At 36.7% G+C, this 25217-nt stretch overlaps 1 protein-coding gene across 1 annotated transcript in view; it reads right to left on the reverse strand.

Moving 5' to 3' along the window:
- Positions 1–2375: 2375 nt before the first annotated feature.
- LOC105938489 (cGMP-inhibited 3',5'-cyclic phosphodiesterase A) overlaps positions 2376–25217 on the reverse strand; it is a 117621-nt gene continuing 94779 nt past the window's right edge. Inside the window, exons 5-14 of the mRNA XM_036147916.1 lie at positions 20229–20302; positions 18961–19109; positions 18250–18387; positions 17154–17265; positions 16796–16909; positions 16103–16302; positions 14874–15077; positions 13471–13632; positions 10066–10306; positions 2376–8388 (exon numbers count right to left, since the gene is read on the reverse strand). Of these exons, the coding sequence (XP_036003809.1) occupies positions 8075–8388; positions 10066–10306; positions 13471–13632; positions 14874–15077; positions 16103–16302; positions 16796–16909; positions 17154–17265; positions 18250–18387; positions 18961–19109; positions 20229–20302 (1708 nt within the window). The 3' untranslated portion in view covers positions 2376–8074. The remainder of the gene's footprint in view (positions 8389–10065; positions 10307–13470; positions 13633–14873; positions 15078–16102; positions 16303–16795; positions 16910–17153; positions 17266–18249; positions 18388–18960; positions 19110–20228; positions 20303–25217) is intronic.

The raw sequence follows: 25217 nt of genomic DNA on the forward strand, positions 1-25217 counted from the left end.
ATAGGAGTATAAATGGTGCTGTACACATCTAGAAGAGAGCTAATATGGAAAAAATAGTTGTTGCATAGAAACACCGGTCACCAAGCTAGAGTAGTGTATTTTTCATCATTAATAGAGGAGAATAAGAATAATCCTTGGTTTATTTTTAGTACGATTGCAGGCTTACACAGAGTCATGACTCTGTTGAGCCATCCATTCCTTTAGCTTCCATCAGTAATGACCTTGTGGGATTCATCAAAAATAAAATCTATTTTATTGAAATAAAATCACTGTCATCATCCCAGATGTGATTACTTTGTCATCAGTAAGTGAGACAGCATATAAGGTGACTGTAGAACCTAATTTGTGTTTGGGCTGTTTTGATTGAATTGAGCTTCAAGTTATCAAAAAATTTGCTCTATCTAAACCTTCAACTTATATGTTATAACCAGTCCTAACCACATGATTACGGCCACATATTTAGATATGATTAATCTATCCTTAGATAGGCTTTTAAGGTAGCTGTAATTGAACCTTTAGCATAGCGTATGTTTCAGGATTTCTGCAGACATCTGCCCCCTCTGGCAACAAGTTTAATTAACACTAGTGTTGTACACATGCGTGGGAGAGGAGGAAAAGCTTCTGCCGCTGCAACAGCACAGGTCTTTTGTTTAGCGACATAATGTCTTAAGAAACTTAACTTTCTTAAGGTAAGAAAGTTATAAATACTGACGTTAGCCTGTGTTCTCCTGCTAATGCATCGATTTCGATGGAGAGTAAATAGGTGAATGAGAGAACGCAACGCATCACCCCCTGACGCATGCCCAGAGTATTTGGCCAGGAGTACTCTCTAATAAACTGACTAATCCAGTCTACAGACGTAACTGCGGTAAATAGAGGATAACAGTTTACATGTCAGGCAACTGTAAGGGAATGTATGGGAAAGAAAATCAATACTTCAAAACTTGCACTATGCACCTTTAAAAAATCTTGTCCTGCTCAAGATGACCTAATATGTATTGCAGACATGCATCTAATCTTCATTTCAAATCATCCAACTAAAATAATTTTTAGTTCGACAGGAGGTTAAGCCTAGACCAAACGGCTGCAGTACCGACATTTGAAACCTGCTCCCAAACTTTGCTGTTGTGTTTCACACACTATGGAAATGTCCAGCTGTTTTTTTTTTTGTTGCCTTATTTCGATTGACTCATAAATTCCTAATTAGCTAGTGCAGGGAATATCAGAGTAAAGAGAGCTGAAAAAAATATTTCCAAACCACGCTTTTAAGTTTTGTTTCTAAAAAATAGAAAAGTTGTTTCAATATATTATAGTTTGTGGTTGTAACTTTGCAAACTTTGAAACAATTCAGGGGTATAAATAATTTTGCAAGGGATTGTATGACTTGACATAGAGGTCCATTTCTCTTGGCTTTTTAAAATGGGAAATAAATAAAACCATTCATATAGTGCATATGTGTGTGTGTTCTCTCAAGTATAAAAATTGATATGTTAGAAACAAGACTGGAACAGGACACAACTTTATTTCTCACCTTAAAAAAGTAAGAGAATGGTTGGGGATGCAAGAAATCCATTGTCCATGGTTAGGTAACTGCAGCAAACTAGTCATCTTATGGACACCAAGTCTTCATCACAACATTTGGATACTAATTACATGCAATATTGTTATTTGAGAGGCACAAGAAAAACCCATTGTTGTCCTGTCCGCACAGGCAAGTTTATAGTTTGCTACATGCTACCAGAACTTGACTTGGAACCATGTGCTTGGTCAGATGTTTTTATCAACAGAAAGACCAGGGGTGCCTGGCATGAAATAAAGGACAAATGCACTGCCTAATACCCACTATTAGGTATAGCACATAATATGTAGAGCTTTCAGTCTTTTTTTCATTCAAAGGCCTTGGGAAACTTGTTACACAGGAATTAGAGATAAATTGAAACCCAAAGAAATAATATATATGTGAAAATCTGTCTTTCAATAAAGCAATAATCTAAAAGATATCACTAAATCAGTAAAGAAATGGCTCAGCAGACTCAAAATCAATCAAACCCTTTCAACAGACATCTCAGTCCCCACACATAAGTCTGTACGGCTTGTTGAAGAGAAGAGAACTTAGGGCAGGATCTACATAATCTAACAATACTGTGCCTACAGGAATGGGATATTATGGGAGTAGAAGTGTTGCCTTATTGGCAAAAGGGGGTTGTGCAAAGCAGTAACAGCTGGGGTGCAACAAGCTAATTGTTTTGTTACAAAGAATTATTGCTTTTTCCCCTCTGATAAATTACTTTGAAGGCTTGTTACACATCTTTGCCAGAGGTGCCATTAAGTGTAAAAGGAAGGTACATAAAACCAACAGACCATCAACACAACAATAAACACAGAAACTGTAATTTTGTAATTCAATGTATTCACATTACAACATCCACACTGGTTCAGTCTGTGACATTGTCTATGATCTCCATATACTATATATTCACTGTATGATACATAATACCAATATAGGCACTTCCAGTAAGTCCGGCAATATTGAAGCTACAGTATAGTGTCTAAATTACAAAATGGTAAAAATAAATAATGTATATCTAAAAGTTTTTTGTAGTTTTAAAATTTCTTAACCTGTACAGCATATATTGTACAAAACAGAGCATGAACCTGCAAGAAAATTCATTAATTTAGTTCCACAAATACTGTGAATTTTGACATAGTTTTAGTACATGTAGTAAGTGAAGAGAGCTAGTGAGGAAAATAGTAAGTCATTATTCCATTATGTGTCAGCTATATAAAAATACTCATTTCATTTTGTTTACATCATTGTAAAGCTTGTTTGGTTCAAATGGTTACAATTATCTTACACTTGTGAATAATGGTGACAATCAAACAAAACAATTGAATTAATAAAATAACACTACAAAACAGATATAAAGTTTTAACTCAAATGCAAGTATTCTGATGAGCAGAAATGCATATATTGTTCAGTCTTTTAAAAAAAAGGTGTGATCATGAACAAATTAAATCTACGGACAAAGTCTGAATGCCTTTATGTTTGAGCTCATGGTGCTGTGCAACAAAAGCTCAGCTGATCAAAGTGGAAGCACTAAGAGCAATATGCTGTAGGAGCTTTGGAGGATAACAATTTGAGCTGAGCATGTGCAGGGAATTAAAAGCTGCTTACTGCATCTCTTTGACCTTCATTACCTCATCTATTCCCATTAAAATTCCTCACCACAGCAGTACACCATAGGACAGTCACATTAGAAGGGCCAGTGGATAAATTGAAAAAGATAAAACAACAGCACACATTATGGAATGTTTTGGAGTGTTTCAGGTCAGTAAATTGCGGAAGATTGCATTATAAACTTGTAAATGTTCATTTGGAATATCAGGATTTTCAAAGGTTAAAATAAATATGTCCTTTGTTTAAGGATGGTTGCAGCTCATTTGGAATGAAACAAGTCAACAAAGAAAAAAAAAGGTTCAAACAGAATAAAATCCCACAGCCAGAATAATACAAAGGGTTAGGCAAACACCGGATGATTCAGTGGATCCAAAAAATTCTGTCCTGATAAAAGGTTTGAGGGCAAACGTGTGTGATGTCAGACTAATCGGTAGGTCAGCCAATCCTCAAGCCTGTGTGTGGCCTCCACCCTTAGCAGCACCCACTGCGACAGAGTCAGGACGGCAGCAAAGAGGCCATTGTTCACGGACTGCCCTGTTTAACACAGCTAGGGCCATTGTGTGGTGAAAAAATATGTTAGTGCACAATCTATCAGGATGCAAGGACATGATGCTCCTATGTATTCATAATTCTCAAAGATAAGAAAATTAAGATTATGGACGTGGTTATGCATTGAAATCTTTCCATCAGTTATTAAAAAAAGAAGGATTTTCAAGCTCTGAAATTGGATCTCCCCCATAAAACACTTAACAATGGTCTGGCCTCATGCCTAACATCCAAACGAGTACACACAGCTCTCATTGTGTGACCATAAGGAACTATGGAATGCACAAAATTAATGGGCATGTTGAAGCACTGCATAACAAAAGAGTGGCATTTGTGGTATTAAGACTTGCAAACCTGCTTCAAGGTGGTGCTTATGTTTTACCACTAAAAAAAGAGCAAATGCAATTAGCAGTATGAGGAAACATTTCAGCCATTTTTTTTGGAAACTTGTGTCTGTCCACTTAAAAGTGGAAACATGTCTAAAGCCAAAGAATAATGTTTTTAAAAATCAATAGAGACATTCTAAAGACCTAGTTCCCTTTATCATTAAAATATGGTGGTTCTGGTTGTTTTCTCTTAGTTTTACACCCAGATTACGACTACTGCTCTTTCTGTTCCACACAATGTAAAGCCACAATACAACTTAGTTTGATGCCTAATCCAGTTTAATGAAAACAGAAGTAATTTGCTTATTTTTCCTTTATTTATTTATTTTGACAATCTAGGAGCTGGTTAGTTGAGGTTCTTGCTTCGTAAAAAAAAAAAAAAAAACATTGAATGGAGTGTTATCAAGTCCAACATCCAGATAAGAAAAGACTAAATTTATCAGCGTTTAAGTTGATTTTATTTTTTAACTTTAATTTAAGGTTCAAAGCAAGATCCGGATTTTTTTTCGTGAGATTTCGTCAAAAGGTTGTAAGCAATTAATATCTCACCTGCATAGGAAAACTCACGGCATCTTCATTTATTATAAATCTGAATTAACAGCTAGTTACAGGAAAGTTGATGAATAAGCATTAGCACAGATTAGAATTGGTTTTAGACAAACTGTTAGCTCCATTCTAGATTAAATAATCTACACTTATGTTAGATGAAAGGTTTTATCTACTGCAGGTAAAATATTAACTGATGATAACCTATTAACAGAGCCTCACTTCAAAAACTGTATCCCCTTAAAATTGGCTGTGGTAAGCCATTTCTCCCACTGCATGTGCATGTTAACAGACAGGAGATGCCTCCATGATTATCACAATAGCTTGATAAATGTTTTACCTAATTTTTATGTTGATACATACATCTGACATGTATTGGGGATTGGAGCCACAGAACCAAGTTTTGCTCATGTAGTACAAACAAAATATTAAATTGTGGTGGAGATAGCTAAAACTAATAATCAATCACCATGTTGTCAACCAACTGTGATGTCAAAACAGCCCCATAAAGCTTAGAATGGTGTCTTCTAATGGAGTTCTGGCCAATTTGAAAAGAGTACACAGATTTTAGGAAAGGATTTTGGCTGGATTCACACCGACAATATTTTGTCTACGCTCAAATCAACTGACACGTCGTGTGTTTTTGCCACAAACAGATTGCATTAACTTTGAGTACAGTTAAAACTTTGATGTGAATGTTTGCTGCTAGCTTTCTGACAAGCCTGTTTGGCAGCATCTGGTCTGCTGTGAACCGTAAGAGAATGAATGAGTCCCTGAGGTGCCAGGAGAATCAAACAGATTCACAGCACAAAGATCACTGAAAAAGTAACCATATGTGTCTTTAGTTTCCTTCTGCCTTTTACGGACATGTTTCAGAATTAACACTTATTGGTGTTTGTCTTTAAATGTCATACCAATTTAGTCATACTTGGATGTTAACACATGTAGTTTTCCTGAGGATCATAACCAGTGTCAGTAGGGTTTAAGATTAAAAAAATGTTGAATACAACTGTCCATCCTTTAGTCTAATTATTAGAAAAAAAGAAAAAAGTACCTGTAAGGAAATTCTGGTTGCAAAGCAACACTTTAACTAACACTAAGTTGGGCCAAAGTTAGACTCCCAAGTTTCTTAAGGTTTAACATCTATTTTAGGAATGAAGCCACTAAAGTTTGACATGAATCCAAGGCTGGATTAGCACTAGAATAGCACAAGTCAGTGTTTCTCATTTTTCAGCTTTTTTCTTGCTATTACTCATCATGGAGTTATAGGTGGGTCAATACAATGCATAGAGTTGTGCTGACCAGTGCTTTTTGCAGCTTTTCTTCAAAAAGCAGATCTGTGTGTGATTATCAAAAAAGTACTTTTTAATGAATCCTCTTTGAAATGCTGTGTGCAATTCACATTTGCAGGGCTGCATGTCAAAGGTAGGCTACTGGTCGGTCACAAGTTACTACACAACCTTTTTTAAAACAAGGTTAAACAATTAGGCTAGACATTGGACATTACCGGGGGTACTGGAATACATAATGTGATTGCCATAGTTCAAGTTCCTCAGTGCTTTGTGATCAAGAGAAAATCACATAACAAAGGAAAATCATGCTGTTTCTCTGGCTCTGGAAAACTCCCCCTGGAGCCGCTTAGGTAGAAAATCCCTAAAGGAATAATATTCATGGCAACAATATGGTGTTAAAAGGACTAAATAAAGATCTTGTTTATGATAACTTATTTTACTAAGATTTTTGTCCAGTTGATATATGTATATTTGTTTTCTGTAAGAAAAAAATGGGGTTGGTATATAATTAGTTTCTTGCATTCAGCTTTCTGTAATTGATGTTCTAAGATGCTTCTAGAATTAAGATAAATTACTAATTTTAAACTTTGGATCTGTTGCAGCGTATTGCAAAAGCTTTCATACTCTTCAACCTTTTTTAAATTTAGTCACATTAAGGCCACAAACTTCAATACATTTTAATAGGATTTTGAGGTATAGACCGAAACTAAGCAACATTATTGTGAAGTAGAAGAAAATTTAACCACGTATTTCAAGATTTTCCTGTAATTAAAACGTGTGAAAATGTGGTGTTAATTTTTATCTACCCACTCCCACTCAATACTTTGTTGGACCACCTGTTGCTGCAGTTATTTCAGGAGACTGACCTTTCTTCTTTGCAAAATCAAGCTCAAGCTCAGTCAGATTGGGTGGAGAGCATCTGTGAATATCAATTTTAAAGTGTAGCCAAATGTTTTCCATTGGATTTTTGGTCTGGACTTTGATTCTAGCACATGGATATGCTTTGATCTACACCGTAGTCGTGCTCTGGCTGTGTGTTTAGTCAATCTTAGATGTAAAAACATAGCCATCTTCCCATAATCCCTGACCAACTTCTTTATCGCTAATTAAGGGAAAACAAATCCTCACAGCCATGATGCTGCTACAACCATTTGTCACTGTGTGGGTAGGCCGATGTGCAATGTTAGTTTTCCCATACAGGTAGCATTTTGCCCATTTAATAAAAGTTTTACTTTGGTCTGAACGGAGGAAGTTTTTAACTGTGGTATGAAACAAATACATGGATGTAAATACTTATGCAAGGCAGTACTGTAAGATATTTGTGACTTTGACATAAGGTTTACTGTAATTTAAAAGTGTGATTTTCTGAAAGTTTCTCCTCTGCCTTCTGAAGAACAAATGCGTGCACTGAAACGAAAACGGAGAACTGCACAAATGCTGCCACATAGAGACAGTGCAGGGTTCTACATTTCCCCTATCTCTACAGGATGGTATTAAGTACTTCATTTGGCAATAATCATCAAACATAAAACGTGTGAATATTTGATTTTGTACCCTAAAGCCAAAAGGTGAGGGATTATTTCTGGAAGATCATTCCTCATGTGAATCACTCCATCTATAATCCATGTGTAGAAAGAACAACATACGGTAGCACAGTTCATACTGATTAAAATGAGCCACATTCGCAAAAACAAGCACAAGCAATGGTGACGTTTATAATCACATTCGGGAAATAATTCTGTATAAATTGGCAGCAAGTTTCTGCAGTCCTGTGTTACCACACTGAGCTAAAGCCTTTGCAACTGCTTTTCTTCAACTTTTGACAGTAGCAAAATAGTCTTTATCCCAAAGTCCATGAATAATCAATTATTGCAATATGGAAAAAAAAGTATAAATGTTTGGTAAAACCACATATTCGGATTAAACGTGTAAAGCACAAAATTTCCCAACCTGTATTTTTTTTTTCTGTGTAGGCACGCGTTTCCCAAACATCTACAGTGTTGTGTCTAAGTAATGTGCTGGCAGAAACAGGAGTCAGTAGGACAAGGCAAAAAGGAATATTTCTTTATATTCTTATCCTGACTGATGCTGCGTCTCTAACTGAGGGGGACAGCGTTTTAGAGGTTTCACTGTGGTTCACTGTCTCCTTGCTCCTCTGGAGTCTTACAGTCGCCCCCTACAGACACGGGCCACTCTGGCGCCACTGTTTCTTCCTCACGGTGATCTCCTTCCACCTGCTCCTCCCTGCTGCCCGATTCCTCTTCTTCTTCATCAATAGCCAGTATTGGTTCAGCGATTTTGTTTAAATGGGCCGACTCTGCTCCTTGCTCCTCCTTCTGAGATTCGTCTTCGATCACATTTTTCCACATCTTGTGATTTTCCAGCAGGTGATGTGTGATCTGGCAAAATACTTTCCTCCTTTTTTTAGGAGCCGATTTCTCTGGAAGAAATAAAACAAAAGAAACAAGGCAAGTTAGTTCTTTATAGCTGCTTTAATGTTATTATTCTTTTCTTTTTTAAATAGTAACAAACTGTCATGATTTAGGTTTTTGTTTGTTTGTTGAGGACTTTTCCAGATTTTTCTAGTTTTAGTCCTGTCACCTCTCCTGCCACCATCCTATCAGCTCTGTCCACTCCTCAGCCACCAGTTATCATCCAATCAGCTCAGTCTCCCTCCAGCCACCACTCTGCTCTTAATCAGCTCCACCTGCTGCCACTAATTACAGTCAACTCTGCTCACCTGCTCACCTGCCTACAGATACCTGCCTCAGTCATCCACTCTTTTCCAGAACGTCTCATCTTGCTTCATGTGCTCTGCCGCCTTGCCTCTACCAGTTTCTGTGTGCCCAGCCAGCTGGACTCTTCTGCTTTATTTGTGTTCAGCCTTCACTATTGTATGCTGCCAATGTCCGCTCGCCGCACAAGTCTGCTCTGTTTTCCCGTGAGTTCCAGCCGCTTGCCCTGCCCATTCTGGTGGTTCCTCGGTTCCTCGGTCAGAGCCTGCTCTGGTCAGCTCCTGCCTTCATCTTTTGTTCAAGTCTGTCATTCATTGTTTCATTATTTATTATTATTATTATTATTATTATTATTATTACTACATTCCAGCAATTTCAATGTGCTCCGGTTTAAAATGAAAAGGTTTAATGTTGCTCATTGCTGTTTTAGCTGTGTGGGCTAGCACTAGGACCCAGTATAGGTAATTTACCTGGAATGTATTGCAGCGTACACACCATATTGATGTCCGTGTAACAATATCTTATTAAAATTTATAAAATCTAAACATCTTACAGTATTCCTACTGCGATGTTTTTGTGTCTAAAAAGGATATTTCTCAAATAAAGTCCATTCTTACAACTAATTGTGGATCCCTTTAAGCCACTGACACATCTGTCTTAACAAAGAAACATCTTACAAATTAGAATTGATTTAAATCCCTCAATATAAGCTGATCATGTTTGATTCATGTAATGCCTGAGTAGATCAAAGTGAAAATCATCTATTGTAAAGTTTGTTGGTTTCCTTTAGTAACCGACCTCAAATGCCATTATTCAGTGAAGCAGAATGAGATGAGATTTACTGTAAGTCTCCAAATGAAAGTTATTTTTCGTCTATGTCACATTACTCTGACCTATAAGTCCCCTATTCAGGGGAAAATGGCTCTTATTTTTAACAAAGGCACCAATCTTGTATCTACACACAAGAGTGATCTTAGAATAGAAGCAGATTTTAGTTTTTAGTTAGATCTTTAGGCACTTTGTCACTCGCAGTGTGTCATGGAAACATATTTACTAGTTAGTTGAAGCTGTTTATGTCTAAAAATACAAAAGACATGACAGAATATGAAAATATGTTCAACAGGAGCAGAATGAGAGTATAATGAGGTTAAAGGTAGTGTGCATATTTGCAATGATCAGTGGTATTAATATGAAATTATCTGGATAAACAGTACTAATGGTCAGATGAAGAACAAAGTTGCTACAAAAAAAGAATGAGTTTGCATATTGAAAGAATATTTTGTAATAATAGTTTGAATAATAGTTTGTGAGGCAGCCTTATGTTGTGACTTTTTTCATTCCATTTGTCTTATTTTAGCTTTGGTTTAGACTCTCATGCTTACGTGATGCATCAGAGCAGGTGGATCCATCGTCATCTGCCTCCTCGCTTTCTGCTACTTCTGGCTCTTCTTCCTCAGGCTCCGGCTCCACCCATCGTCCAGGTATGAGGCCAGCCGAGTCGTACGAGTTACAGAGCGGGCCAACAATGTGCGTGATGAATGATTCCTGAAGTTTGGCCAGCTGTGGTGCTGCTCGATCCATGAAGGGGCTGACAGGAAGCCCCAGGCTAGACTCCTCATCGCCCTACATACAGCGTGAGCCATTAATATAAAATGATACAAGCTAAAATAAAACTACAAGAAATGATTCCAAAAGAAATTGGGTCAGATGGATCGATCATCTATATTCCACAGTAGGTGCTTAATTTGCTCAATTAGTTATTTTGAACAATGAAATAAAGCAATTTCTAGACTTTTTCTGCATGTTTTTGTAAATATTTCCAATATCATCTGGAGACATCATATCAATACTTCTATACATTGTGTATCCTAACAGGAAAATAACACTATCAGAACTCACCAAATAAGTGTAGTACAGTTCAAATGTCTTTGAAATCAATTTAAAGCCCGAAAGAAAATGTGTGATTTCGCAAACAGCTCTAGGACTAGCCCGTGTATGGCGTAATATAATGAGATTCATTGTATGACTGTTTCATGAAATGTTCTGGCCTCCAGCATTACACCAGGGTACATTTTCAACAAATGAACCAGGCGTGTATCTACAAAAAATATACAATTTAGCAAAAAACAGTATTAATTGGGGTGCCACGACACTTTGTTACTAGGCTGTCAAAAATATGCTATATTGTCAAGTTTCTTTACTGTACTTATCTAATCTATAACAAACCAAGAAAACAAAGATAGACAGATAGAAAATAGTATTTTATCACTAATAATGTTATATACAAAGAGGTATAGTGTGAAGTGAAGATTTAACATGTGATGAAATTAGTAGCTGAAGAATGAAAAAGCTCCCATGTTTTGTGTCACAAGTCACATTTATTTTATAGCAATCTGACAGGAAAGTGGGCAGACAGTGAATGTGGAAGTCATGCAGCAAAAATCATGAGGCCAGAAGTGGAACCCTGGACAGCTGAGTGAAGAACAAATAGTATCTGCGTGTAGGGGGCACACAGTGGCCCCACTTTTAGATATTTAAGTGCATAATATGCTTGGTCAGGCACAAGGACTGGACAGCATATATGAGAAAATACAAAGATATTTCAAGGAGAAACTTTAAAACATCTTCATAAAGCTTAGAGAAGTGTTGATTGAAACCACTTCAAACTTCATAATAATATATGAATACTTAGAAACTAAAACAATAAGTAATTAAAAGCTTAAACTTTAGCCATGTAACTCATCACTGGTATAGTATTTATTTAGGAAAGAAGTGAATTGCTATCGATTTATAAAGAAGCTGGAAACTTTCAAGTGAACTCAGGTGAAATAGCCATTTCTATGAAGTGCCCTCAGAGACCACCTGAAAGATCCTCCATGCATCACTTCCCCTGAACACATTAAAATCTTTGTAACAGCAGAGTGAGTAAATCTTTGATTATCAAAGTGATCATACTACCTATACTGACTTGCATCTGTTGTACACATATTTTTACCTTTAACCAGATTTGTCTACTCCCGAACAGACAACAAACACCTCATATTGTTGCTTCATTTTTAAGAAAAAAAGCAGTTCTTTATTTCCCAGTTCTCTAATTTTAACACAAATTTTTGTTCATGTCCATATCTCAAAAACAAAGCTTGAGGTGAGACATATATATCTACATCAAGCATGTTTTAGCCAACAATACACTCCAAGCTTAAAATACTTAACAATACCACATCTACACTGCTTTGTAAAAGTATAATTAACATGAAGTATTACTGTTTAGAATTTGACACTTTAAAACTACACACTTCAATAGGTTTTGACAGGATTTTATATCAATGACCAGCACAAAATAGTGCATAATTGTGACACTGAAGCTAAATAATGGATGGTTTTCACATGTTTTCATGAATAAATATCAGCTAAAGCTGTCGGATTAGATGGAGAGTTTATATAAAGCAATTTTCAAGCCTTGCTTAACTTTCTGAATTAGATTTAGACCTGAACTTTATGGGCCACTCTTGTGCATGAATATACTTTGATCTAAACCCTAATGTTGTTGAGTTTAATGTTTTTAGGCTTGTTGTCCTACGGAAGGCTAAACCTCCACCCCAGGGTCAAGTATTTTGCAGCTTCTTCAAGGATGTCTCTTTATTTAACTTCTTTTAGTTAAAGAAGTCTTTATTTAACTTCGTGGCCAAGTAGTTAGAGCAGCGCGCTTGCACCCAGAGAAGGATGCAAGTACCCGGTTCGATCCCCAGTGCTGGCACTCGCAGAAGTGAATTTCTCCATTGTGAGACCAATAAAGTTCAATTATTATTATTATTATTATTATTATTATTATTATTATTGTTATTGTTATTATTATTATTATTCCCTGTCCCTGCTGAAGACCCTAAAAGCATGATGCTGCTGAGACTATGTTTCAACATAGAGAAGGTGTGTTCAGGGTGATGTACATTGTTAGTATAGAAAATGTTTCAGTTTGGTTTCCTTCCTCCTTCTTGCTGTCGACCCTTCATTGATTGCGACAAACTTTAAACATGACCTGTTATAGCTGTCTTTAAACAATGGCTTTTGTGTTGTGTAGGGCAAGCTGAAGATGATTCCCCAGAGTTATCAAAGGCCCCTTGGCTGCTTCTCTGATAACTGCTCTTCTTGCCTGGCCTCTAAGCTCAGTAAATTAGCATGTCTTGGTAGATCCGCAGTTATGCCACACTCTGTCCACTGTCCAATAGTCAAATAAAGAGTACTGCTGTTGAAAGGTGTAATGAATGGATGTTCAAAGCCCTGGATGTTGTTTTATACCCTAATCCTGATTTTAAGTTTTCCAAAACTTTATCTCTGACCTGTCATTTTCTTGGTAATACTGTTTGTTCTTCATAGAATAGTTATATTTCAACTGAGATAAAATCATACACATGGACACTCTATTTACCAATTAGATGACTTCTGAAGGCAAAAAGGTTCATGGATTTTATTCAGAGGTATTCGAATAAAAATATACGACACACTTTTCAGATTTAATTTTCTTGAATATTTATTGCATTTTATTTTCCCTTAATTATTTAGTACAACTTTACGTTGTTCTATCACATAAAATCCCAATAAAATATGTTGAAGATGTTTTTGTGATAAGGCAAAGTGGCAAAAAATGGATTTATTCATTTTCAACCCAGTACAAAAGTCTAAGTTGAATTTATGTGACTTTTTATAACATTGCAATGCGTTGTGCTGCAGTAGTGTTTTTTTTTTTTCAAGCTCACAAACATCCCAGTCCAAGCTGCGAGTCTACCCACCTGTTCATAGAACTCATTGACGATGCCCTCGGTCCACTGCAGATGTAGATCCTTGCACTTCAGAGGCCCATTGATGTCTGCCAGCTTAATGCACATCTGGCAAACCAGCAACCTGTCATTCTCATTAGACCAGTCAATACCTGTGGACGGATCATCGCCCACCTGAGGAATCAATATACAACAGATGTCAGCTTTTTTCACATGTAAAAATATTTACGAATTCAACAAGCAATATGTAATATATTACAAAAGTGGCCATTTTATCATGTGAAAAACATTGCTGCTATAATAAAGAGCTGTAACCCCGTTGCAGGTTACAGGACCAGAGAGCAGGCTATTATCACACTGCTTGGTCTACTGCTGATGCCTAAAAGAGTTATGACAACACATGGTCAGGTGTCTTTATCCTCCTATTGACTTCAGCTTTGGGACAGTCGTCCTGAGGCCAGTTGGATGGTTTTGAAAGTGAAAAAAAGACTTTCCAGTGCAGTCTGCCTTTGAGTAAAAAATATTAAGTATTAGCATATTCTTTGTGGTTTATTTTCATTTTACTTTCATTACAGCTTTAGCAAGAGTTATAATAGTTGTTTTATTGTTTTAGTTCTATTCAAGGTATTATTAGTTTTTACATTATGTTTTTGATAACATTATTTACTATAATTTTAGATTTTATCAGAAATACTTTCACTATTGCATGTTTACTGTTTAAGGTTTTATTATGCTGCAATTTTGGTAAGAAATCTTATGTTGTTTATATATATTTATCACCAGTTTCCTTGCTAATCTACATGCTAGTGCTTGCTTACTTATTCGCCCCCCATAATTGATTAATTTACCTGTCTCTTATTTCTTCATCTACTTCCTAATATTATTTTTATTTTTTTTGTCTATTTATTTAGTTTGATAATTTCTAGTTCCTGTGTCATTCTAAGTGAGTATGACTCTCTGTGTTTACTAATGTTTTCCCCATCTTGTCTTCCGTTCCAGTTTATTTTGTTTAGTTATATAACTTTTAGTTTTTAGAGTGGTGGAAATTGATATTTAACACCATGTGTCCAAGTATGCTACAAAATCATACAGATTGTCTTAGAATTTCATTCTAGAAACAAAACTAATTTATTTGCCATTGATCCTGCAGCAGCGCTCAATCCCCACCATGTCGACTTTGGGATATGTGTCACTGTTAGACTGTTAAATAGCCTTGGCACATGGACATCCACATGTACATGCTGCCTTGAGATAACTTGCCATTTGTTTATGTATGGCATCTGTGAAGCCGTTGGCGTCCGTGAGTTATCTGTTGTTTCCAAGTAACTGTTTTCTGCAGCGTCAGCATTTGTAATCTCATAATCTTTAACAACCCCCCCGTTGATCAGTATAAACCAGTAAAAGTGTTGCGATACCTTGGCGTTGAATTCAGCCAGGAAGTCAAAGTGCTTCTTGAGGTCTGTTGCCAGGATGGCTTCAATAACCAGGAACCTGAAGCGTTTGAACTCCACGTGGTCCAGGTTGACGAGGAAGTTGTACTCTGAGTGCGACATGAAGAGGTTCCAGGCAGAGGCGGCGTGGTGGTTTTCCAGAACTGAGCGATCATTGTAGAGCACTGCCTGCAAAAAGCCAAACTTTCGGCATGAATGTGCACAAACTGGCTGTTAAATACATTCACATATCCAGGGTTCATTTAGGTCAAAATGTCTCTCTTGAAAAAAGGGCTGAGACGGGAGCTATTCTGTAAAAGGCTGAAGCACAACCCTGAGACTTTGGCTTTTTCCTGGAACTTCACTAGCTCGACAACAAACGTTTGACCCAGTTATTTTCACAAGAGGTTTTACTGTAAATATGCTGACTCAGCAGTAAATTAAAAGTTGTGTTTCCTTTTGTACCTGTGGAAAACCTGATAAGATTTTTTGCTTTATAGTCTATGGAAAAGTGAAGCAGTTCAATAATAAAAAAAAAAAATAAATAAATAAATAAATATATATATATATATATATATATATATATATATATATATATATATATATATATATATATATATATATATATATATATTACAGCTTGAGTTATTTGGTACAGCTTGAATTATTTGGTAACAGCCCAATTTTAGGTCTTCAATTTGTTAACTTGTCCATTCAACCTTTCTTCCAAGAAAGTTTTAGAACCCCTTTGGCAGCATTCAGCCATTCCCTGCGCTGTAGTTCGGTCTGAATAATTTCACCATTACAGATAAGGCCCTCATATATATGTGTGTGTGTGTTGGCAATTTTATCACAAACTGTAAATTAAATTAAAGCTTGAATTATTTGATAACAGCCCAATTTCATGTAACCTGTGCAGAACATTTTCCAGAAAAAAATTAAGGCATATTATCATGAGAAATAAAAGTTAAATTACAAGGACAGAGGCAGAGAGATTCTTCAGGCAATCTGTACACCAATGTTTGTAGCTTGTCTTATGAGCAATATTGATACATTTTGAAAAGCTGAGCTGTTGAAGAAATGGTGGGAAATGGAGAGAAATATATACTCAGATGTTAAAGATATCAGAAAAATCTGATAAACAAATTTCTATATTTTCTGATCCAATTCAAAGACGGGTCTCTCATGTACAGTGGACCTCATGAACAAAGTACCTGCGGGGCGCTAGTGGCCACAAGGAAAGCATTTGTTCTCCCAGGGTGATCGTAGTCATGCATTGCAGCAGCCACGTAAAGCGCCATCAGCTCCAGAGCAGGTATGAGACCCGACAGACAGCCGTATCCATCTTCTGGCACAGAGTAGGTCTTTGAAACCAGGAAGCCCATGTGACTGTGCGTTATTCCACTGTCAGAGTCTAACAGTAAGAAAGCAGACAAAGCAAGAGATTTAGGATTAGGGTGGCAGAATTTAAAAAAACACACATATTTTAGGTTTACCTATACAGTGCCAATATTGCACTCTGGAGCGCATACGCAACCCCCTCCTTTTTTCTTGCTTTCTTTCACACACAAATGTTTTATTCCATTTATGTGAAGATCAAAGGGATGGTCCGGGTTAGGCATACAAACAAGGTTATAGAAATACTGGCGAGAGGAGACTCCTAATTTGCCAGCAATTTCACGCTGTCCTAGACTTCAAATAGAGTTTTATTCATGTGCCAAAAGCATGACTAAGGTTGAATGTTCTCACACACTGATGAGATGGCTTACAGGGAAGATGAAGGCACATGGAAAAGTTCCCCCCAAAATGTTAATACCCTAAAGTTCTTATGAAATATCTAAAAAAACAAAAAAAACAAACACATTTCCTTATTTTACACAGTGAGGAACTGGTAGGACGGGGCATACCTGAGTCACTAGCAGAGCCATGATCATTAATTAGGCTGGGTAAGCCAGGCACAGGCTGTGTGGTGAGGTACCAGACCGCATGAAGCACATCTGTGGCATGGATCCTGTTGTGATCTGGTCCAGAGGAGAAAATGTGTTTTTCCAGACTGAAAGGCTGTCCACCAGAGTGCACTGTTGAGCTATTTAGGTTTCTCATAGCAACATCAAGGCAGCTGCTGTACTGTACACTAAAACTGGAAGAAGTGTATGATATGGTATTTCCACCTAGTGGCTGTTCTTATTTTTTACAACTGCAAGAAAAAAAGAAGAACCTGACAGGAAAACTGTGAGAAAAAAGCACAACCAGCTTTCAACTTACATGGTATGTCTCTGTAGCCGCTCTCTAGAGCATGGAAGTAGTTCATGAATTCTTTAACGGGGATCTTAAAGGTCTCAAACAGGCCAGTGTCCTCAAAAAGCCTATAAGATACCTGCAACACACAACCAGTAGAAATGACCGCGCTATCACAAGATTAGACAACCAAAGTGAATTAAATAACCCTCAAAAATCACATCATTCTCTATTGCGTCACCCAATAATGTTAAACCCAGCTAAATAGTTATGTGCTACTATATAATTTCACTGCATCTGTTTATGCTGATTTCTCTCGATGCATTATTCTTAAATTTTCGGCCTTTTTCTTCTCTAGTGGACAATAAACATCAAGTTTCTTTTCTTCTGTTGTTTTTTTACAATCTAATCAGCTGAAATATCCACAAGTAATAACTTGTTTTTTTTCTCTATGAGGTTTTGCAAATATGCTTTGGGTCATTATATTGATACTAACAGTCTATTATAGTTGCACTTCCACCTTTATGGATTGCTAATAGCAATATGTATTACCTGTAGTGCATCAGTCAGATGTGCTCATCAGAAATGCCTTAGACTCATCTGACCAATGTGGGCTCATACAATTCATAGCTTCTCTTACAAATTTTTTTAGCAAAGTTTCCTTAAAAGAAGATTGTTTTTTTCCCTTTCAAGCAAACAATCCAGAGACATTTACATTATGCCGACTCATTCGGAGTTATCCCAAACACAGTTTTTTAATGACAAGTCCCAAGCCAAGTCTGAAGCACTTGGCAGCTGCTCGTACGTCATCGTAAGAAAACAGCAGCCGTGGCTGGGGAAGATTTAGTGTTCGTCTGATATCCTATAAACATGTTCTTGCTTATTAATGAGCCTGTATTTTTCTTTTTTCTTAGGGGCTTTTTGATTGTGCGTCAGAATAATCTATGTTGCATGGATCACATTAACAAACACTTCTTGAACACATTTAATAGTTTTTTACTTCTTTTATGAAAAACAGAAAGTCTTTGAATGTGCGGAATCGTCGCTAAAACCCTCAATAGAAAGAGCAGATTGCAGTGATACGTCTCTGATCTTGCTTCTTTGTGTTCTTTAATGTTCTCACCTGACTAAGGATCCTCCCACTTTTTCCATTTGTCTTCTCCATTAGGGTGAAAATAGGGAAGTTCCAATTGTTTAACTGACACATCAAAGGCTCCAGGTCTTCCATTACTAATGGTTCTGGTGCCAGAACGGGTTTGTCCTGTACGAAAGAGCACATAATGAGAATGTTTAAAAGAATAAATTCCTCCATGATAGAAACTAATAGCACATTTATAGCGGATACACAAAGTGTATACACCTCCAGTAATTTATTATAATTTTTTTGTGTGATGTTAAGAATGAGATAAATTTAAATCCTTTTTTAACTTTAATATACCATATACCAATTGAAAAAGGAACCATGTGTTGAAATCCGAAATAATTATGAAACATTTGTTGCAAAATTGAAAGATTTAAGTTGCAATAACGGATCTTTGCATTAGTGTGCACAAATAATTATCTTGTGGTGCAAAGGTATCAGGAGAAGAGTGGAACGTAGATATTTATCTTATTTTTAAGTTGAACAATATAGGATAAATGTCAGATCAAAGGTGCTTAAAAAATGTCTTCATGTTCTTATATTTTACATCAAAACCATTTATCATTTTGACCAGGGAGTGTAGACTTTTTAGATTAACTGAATATTGTGTCTGTCTGTTCTCAGACTTAAAACGTAAAACTTCTCATTCTGGGATTAAAGACATGTTTCTAAAAGACTCTTGTCTTAATTTACCTCGGGAGGTATTAGTGCATGGAGGAGGACGTTCTGGGAGGGTTTTTTCCCTTCTTCCGTGCCCTCCTCTGTGTGTGCTACATCACTGCTGTCACTGTGGTTGGCTTCATGGGTGCTGTCATAGTCGGATGACGCAACCACTTGGTCCTCTGTAAATAAATAAAAAAACAAAGAGATGTGACATTGATGACTTGTAATCAACTCATCTATCTCACAGAGATCAACTGGCATTACATAATCAGCTGAAATGCACTGTATTCTGTTGTTAGTAGGATTAAATTGGAGTATATGTAACTTAACTCCAAATTTGATTATTTAATGGTGCTTGAATGAATTGGTTGGATTTAAATTGAACTTTATACTGTACTATTGGAGATAAATTCAACCTGCTTGTCCTCTGTAGCGCCCTGAGACGAAACCCGTGAACTGGAGCTATTTAGATACCTGGAACTTAGCTGTATTATATCGACACTAGACTAGACTGTTGTCTAGTAAATATTTCACAGGTAAATAAATTAAAAGAATGAAAAACATTGGATTTCTCTAACACATCCACTGCTTAACTATTTGTATGTTTTAACATGGAATTTACTCTTAACAGACACTGTCCATACTAATGTAGGCTCAAAGGGGGCATAGTGTCCTGTGTCCTATTTCGTGCTGCTCCCGAGCCCGGATAAATTCACGGGGGTTTTGTCAGGAAGGGCATCTGGCATAAAACTTTTGCCCAATTTGCCATGCGAGTCGATAACATGATGTCAGATAGAGACAGATGACTTGCTGTGGTGACCCCTGAAAGGGAAAAGCCAACAGAATACAACACTGTCCATACACAAGTACATCTAATATGTTTTCTATTGACTATAGTTCCTGGTAGTGTTAGTGTTCTTGTTTTTTTTTATGTTAGTGTTTATATTTTGGTTTGTGTGGGTACACCAGAAAAAAGTGCAGTATTACAACATGCTGGTTAAGCAGACAGCCCCTTTATTTAAACTCACTTAGGGACTTAGAAAAACTTAAAATGACAAACAGACACGATTGAATGTTTTTGTCTGCATAAGAAAATAAAAGTTGGAGAAAATGTTTCAGTCATAAGTCTTTGAACATGTTAATAACATTGTTGAACTTTCTAAGTAAAGACAAATAAGACTGCAACAAAAATAAATATGCTTGGGTCTGCGACAATGTTTAAATCTCTTTATCACACATTCCAAAGATGCTAAGCACACTTCTCCCCTGCAAATTAAAAGGAAAAAATATGCTCCCACCTGTTCGTGGTGTTCTGTCTCCCTTATCTATAGATCCCTCTCCATGGGTTAGTCTGATGTATGGCCTCCCACAACTGCAGAAAACAGCGTTACACAGATGTATCAATTAAGGCATTGATCACTCTATAGTGTATACCCACACTTATTTTTGATACAATAAAGATTCACCTACAACTTGTGAAAAGCATTGGTAATTAAAAATGCTGTGGTGGATGGAACAGGTTAATTATTTTTCAAAGTTTTTTACAAGCTAAAATCTGAAAACTTATGACGTATTCAGCCGCCATGAGGCAATACTTAGTAGTTATAAAAGCAGGAATAGCTGTTCCTAAGTCTTTCGGGTATACAGCTTTGCACTTCTAAAGATTGAAATGTTTGCTCATTCTTTTTTGCAAATTACTTCAAGCTGTGTCAGATTGATTCAGTTTTCAAGTTTTGCTACAGATTGTGAACTGGAATTAGGTCTGTATTTTTGCCTGGGCCATTTTAACACATGCATATGCTTGTATCTAAACGTTTCCATTTTAGCTCTGGTTGTATTTTTAAGGCCATCATCCTCCTGGATGGTGAACGTCAGCCAAAGTCTAACTTTTTTTTTTTTTTTTGCAGCCTAAATTCCTTTCTCTCCTTGTCCCTGTTGAAAAAAGTACTTACACAGCATGATGATAGTGTTAGTATTTGGCCACGCACAGCTGTTTTCAAGCAGACCAACCATCTAACCAAAGCATCTTCTTCCACATGTTTACAGAGTCCTCTACATGACTTGTGGCAAACTGCAAACAGCACCTCTTATACTCCATCATCACTGTCTTTTGTCTTGTTTAGAAGGCCAGATGAAGGCCACATTTGTGGAATGTACACCAAATAGCTGTTGTATTGACAGAGTCTCCCACCTGAGCTGTGGATCACTGCAGCTCCTCTGGTGTTATCATTGACCTCTTGGTTGCTTCTCTAAGTAATCCTTGAGGTCTCTGCCCCGCTTGTCAGTTTATGTGGACAACGATGCCTTTGTAGGCTTGCAGTTGCGCATTTTGGATGAGGGATCCGAAATGTATTTCAGTGGGATTTTCAAAGTTTACGATGTTTTTTCAAAAGAAAAACTTAGCTCTTATTTTATATTCTCCACAAATGCATCCCTGACACCTGTCTGGTGTGTTCACTAGTGTTTGCCTAGAAATGCCCATAGCGGGCACCTAGCAGTGGCTTTATATATATATATATATATATATATATATATATATATATATATATATATATATAGATATATATATAGATATATATATATATATATATATATATATATATATATATATAGATATATATAGATAGATATAGATAGATATAGATATATATAAATATATACACAAATGGTCGTTTGCAGTTGGCTGGACTGAATTTAATTTAGCACCCTACATTTTATTAGTAACATTTTTGAAATGTTACATGAAAACTATGGGTTCTTTTCCTTCTTATTCACAATCATGCAACCGTTTTGTGTTGTTCTATGACATAAAGTCTTAATGAAAAAAATAGGAATATGTGGTTGGAGAGAACAAATCTTATCAGGCACCATGAATACTTGTGCCATGAACCGTAAATGAGAAACTCTTTAAATTTTGACAGTACAGAATAAATTACATATTATAAAGAAATGTTTTTTCTATTACAGAGTTTTTCATGGCCATGTTTAATAGCAAATCAACAACAAAATAATAATTGAACAGTGACAAAGTGAACCATTTCTTGTAGGGGGAAAAATGTTACATCTGGTTGTTTGCAGTTGAGCCAAAAGAGTAGAAATGATGCCAGGCTTTGATAACTAACTGCAGAAGCTGTCAAGAGAGCTAATTGGTGTGCCAAGGCTGCTGTCCAACTGAAGAGTTTACAGATGTTGCAAGAAAATGCTAATCTATTAGGGTAATTAACGCAGACATTAACATAAAAAAGATATGAATAAACAACCAAACAAATCTGAAGCAGTTGCTGGCTTTGTTATAAATGACTCATTAGTGCAAAGGCCCACCCTATTTGTGATTTATGACAGAGCAATATCAGTCACATGAACAACACAAACTCACAGACAGATTAAAACTGAAACAATTGTTGACTCGATTATCAATCAAACAGCGAGTGTCCTGTGTTTCAGACGAGGGGCGTCAAGTTGTTTGACACCGCGGGGAGCCTCCGGAGCTGCTCTCAACAGTTTTTCCGTAAGCCTCCGCCGAGACCACTGTCAGACTGTAGGTGGTTTCAATTAAAATACCTCACCCTAAATGTTGTAAAACCTTCCTCCCGAGCACAGGAAATACCTGCCGTTAATATGTTGTGTCACAGGGAGCACAAAGGCCTGCAGTGTGTCTATCTCCTTCTGATAAACTGTTTCTGGAACACTTTCGGGCCATACCCACCCACTATAATGGTCCTGGGCCCCTAACAAAGAGTGTTATGTTAAGTTTGTGTTGCCAGGTTGGAGTACTGTGTCTAATGCCTCGCGGGTGTGAAATATAAAACAGTTTGATAGCTTGGCGGGTGAACAGTTAGAACATTATTGTCAAAGGTACGGGGTTCTGGGCAGGCCGCAGTGTTTGGCCTAAAAGGTTCAGCTTTTATGAAAGATGAAGAACTGGCAGACACCTTTGCCGTTCTGCTAATGCAGCAGAATAACCTTGAGTACTGACACTGAGCCACCGGCACAAAATGTAAATAAGGAGGCCGGCTGTTTTCCCTCGTGCAGTCCGTCAGTCAATTGTCAAGTCACTCTGCTTTTATCACTGAAAAAGTAGAGCAGTTAAAGTGGTAACCACTGTGGTTAAAGTAATTTAACTGTCTCAGTGGGACGTCTGCAGCTATTATAAAAACATAATACACATTCCAGTATGCATAAGCTGAAAACCCGTCCGCTAGAAATAACATTGATCTACTGTAAAAGAATGTGTTTTCCCTTACTTCCTTGGGAAGAATGTAAATGTATGAAGGAAGGTGTTGGTTACTAATTTACAGGGCAGGCAAATCCTGACATGAATATCCATGCTGACAACTTCTAGGCACACTCTGTACAAGCAGCTATTTCACCTATAAATTGGTAAACATTGTATAAAGTGACACAAAAACATTTTTTTCTTACTATCTGACTTTAAATATTTTTTTCTGGCAGTTATGATTACCAAAGTAATTTATATAGGCAAAATGCCAGATAATTATTTCAATAATCTTTCTTCGGGTACTCTTCCACAACCTTCTCACAATTCCTTTCTAGGATTTTGACCCATTCCTTGAAAGAACCGTAACTCAAGGTAAGTCCAGCTTCAGACTACCTTTGTCAGACAAAGGTAGCCACAATTTCAATAGGACTTTGATCAGGGCTTTGTTATGGCTGCCCTAAAACATTGCCTTTGTTGTCATTAAGCCACTTTCTAAATAATTTGTTGGTATGCTTTGAGTCTTTGTCCATTTGAAAGACTATTTTGTGCCCAAGCTTTTACTTTCTGGAAGATGTCATGAGATGACGTGTCAAAATTTCCAGATGATGTTTTTTCCACATGATGCCATCCATTGTTTGAACTGTCTCTCCAGGACCCAACAGCAGGGCGGTCAACTCTTTAGTTAACAACTTGGATGATGTTCGCAGATTTGCAAGTGAGGTAAGGTGAGGTAAGGTACGTTTATTTGTATAGCACTTTTCAGTGACAAGACATTCAAAGTGCTGTACATGAACAGAAAAAACATTATAGACATGCATAGGAAAAACAAAGGAATAAGATAAATAAATCATTGACTAGAATTCTAAAAATGGTAAAATGTTGGTTTCATCAGACAAAGGGAAACATTTCCAAAACATTTTGTGCATCTGTTAACTGTGATCTGGTTTGTTTGAATAGATCAACTGGGAATCGTGCCCTTGAATGAACCTTACTTTTGGACGTCCACAATTTACTTTTTGATATTGCGACTTATTTCTTTTAGTTTTACTTGACTCCATAAAAGGAAGAGATGGGTTTGAGATGTTGCCTTAAAATACATCTACATGTGTGCTCCTTTGGTTGTTAGTTTTTTCCAAAGGCAATTGCTGCCCAGCTTACAGCCTACTTGGAAAAAAAAAAAAAAACATCTATCCCCACTTTCAATCTAAAAATGCATTAATTTACAATACATGTTAAAATGCATTCCACCAAAACAGCTCTACTTAAAATTACCTGTGAAATTATGATGTCAGCAGATTCTAGAAAATACACAGTCCTGGTCTCTCTTCAGCTTTTGACACAGTTAATATATTATGCTGATAGACAGACAGGGGTCTGATTGGGATGTCTGGGTTTGCTCTAAAGTGGTTTTGTCTGCGAACCAGATTGTCTCAAAATTTACAGAGTTACAGTGGGTTGTTCCTCAGGGCTCCGTACTGGGACCTGCTTTGTTTTTACCATACATAATTCCTTTAGCCCAGACAATCCAGGAGTTTTATGGCGTTGCTTATCATTGTTTTGCTGATGATATTCAGCTTTACTGCTCAATTATCCTTCTCAGGTTCGCAAACTCTCCTCTTTTATTAACTGCTTAACAAACATCCAGCAGAGGTTGAATAACAACCACTTACAACTAACCCAAGACAAAATTTAAACTTTAATTATTACACTTAACCCTATCCCCCCCCCCCCCCCCTTTTATTCTGAGAAGTTTTTAGTTTATTTCAAGCTTTTTTTATATGAATTTGGTAATGTGTTATGTTTTGTTTTATCTGTCGTACATTGTTGTGTGTTTTGTAGGGTTTAGCCTTGTTGCAATGCACTTTGTAACCCCTGTCTGTGAAAACGTCAGTGCATTTTTGAATTAATTAATTAGATGCTTACAAATTCATGGCATCATCTGGGCTCTCACAAATTATCTGAATGTACTCATCATACTGTATGTAAATGTAGAAATTTAAAGAGAGAAATAAATATATATTAAAAAAAAATATCTCTCTCATTATTCTGATATTTAGTAAATAGACAT

This window comes from Fundulus heteroclitus, chromosome 2 (assembly GCF_011125445.2).
Source record: "Fundulus heteroclitus isolate FHET01 chromosome 2, MU-UCD_Fhet_4.1, whole genome shotgun sequence".
Classification (NCBI taxonomy): Eukaryota; Metazoa; Chordata; class Actinopteri; order Cyprinodontiformes; family Fundulidae; genus Fundulus; species Fundulus heteroclitus.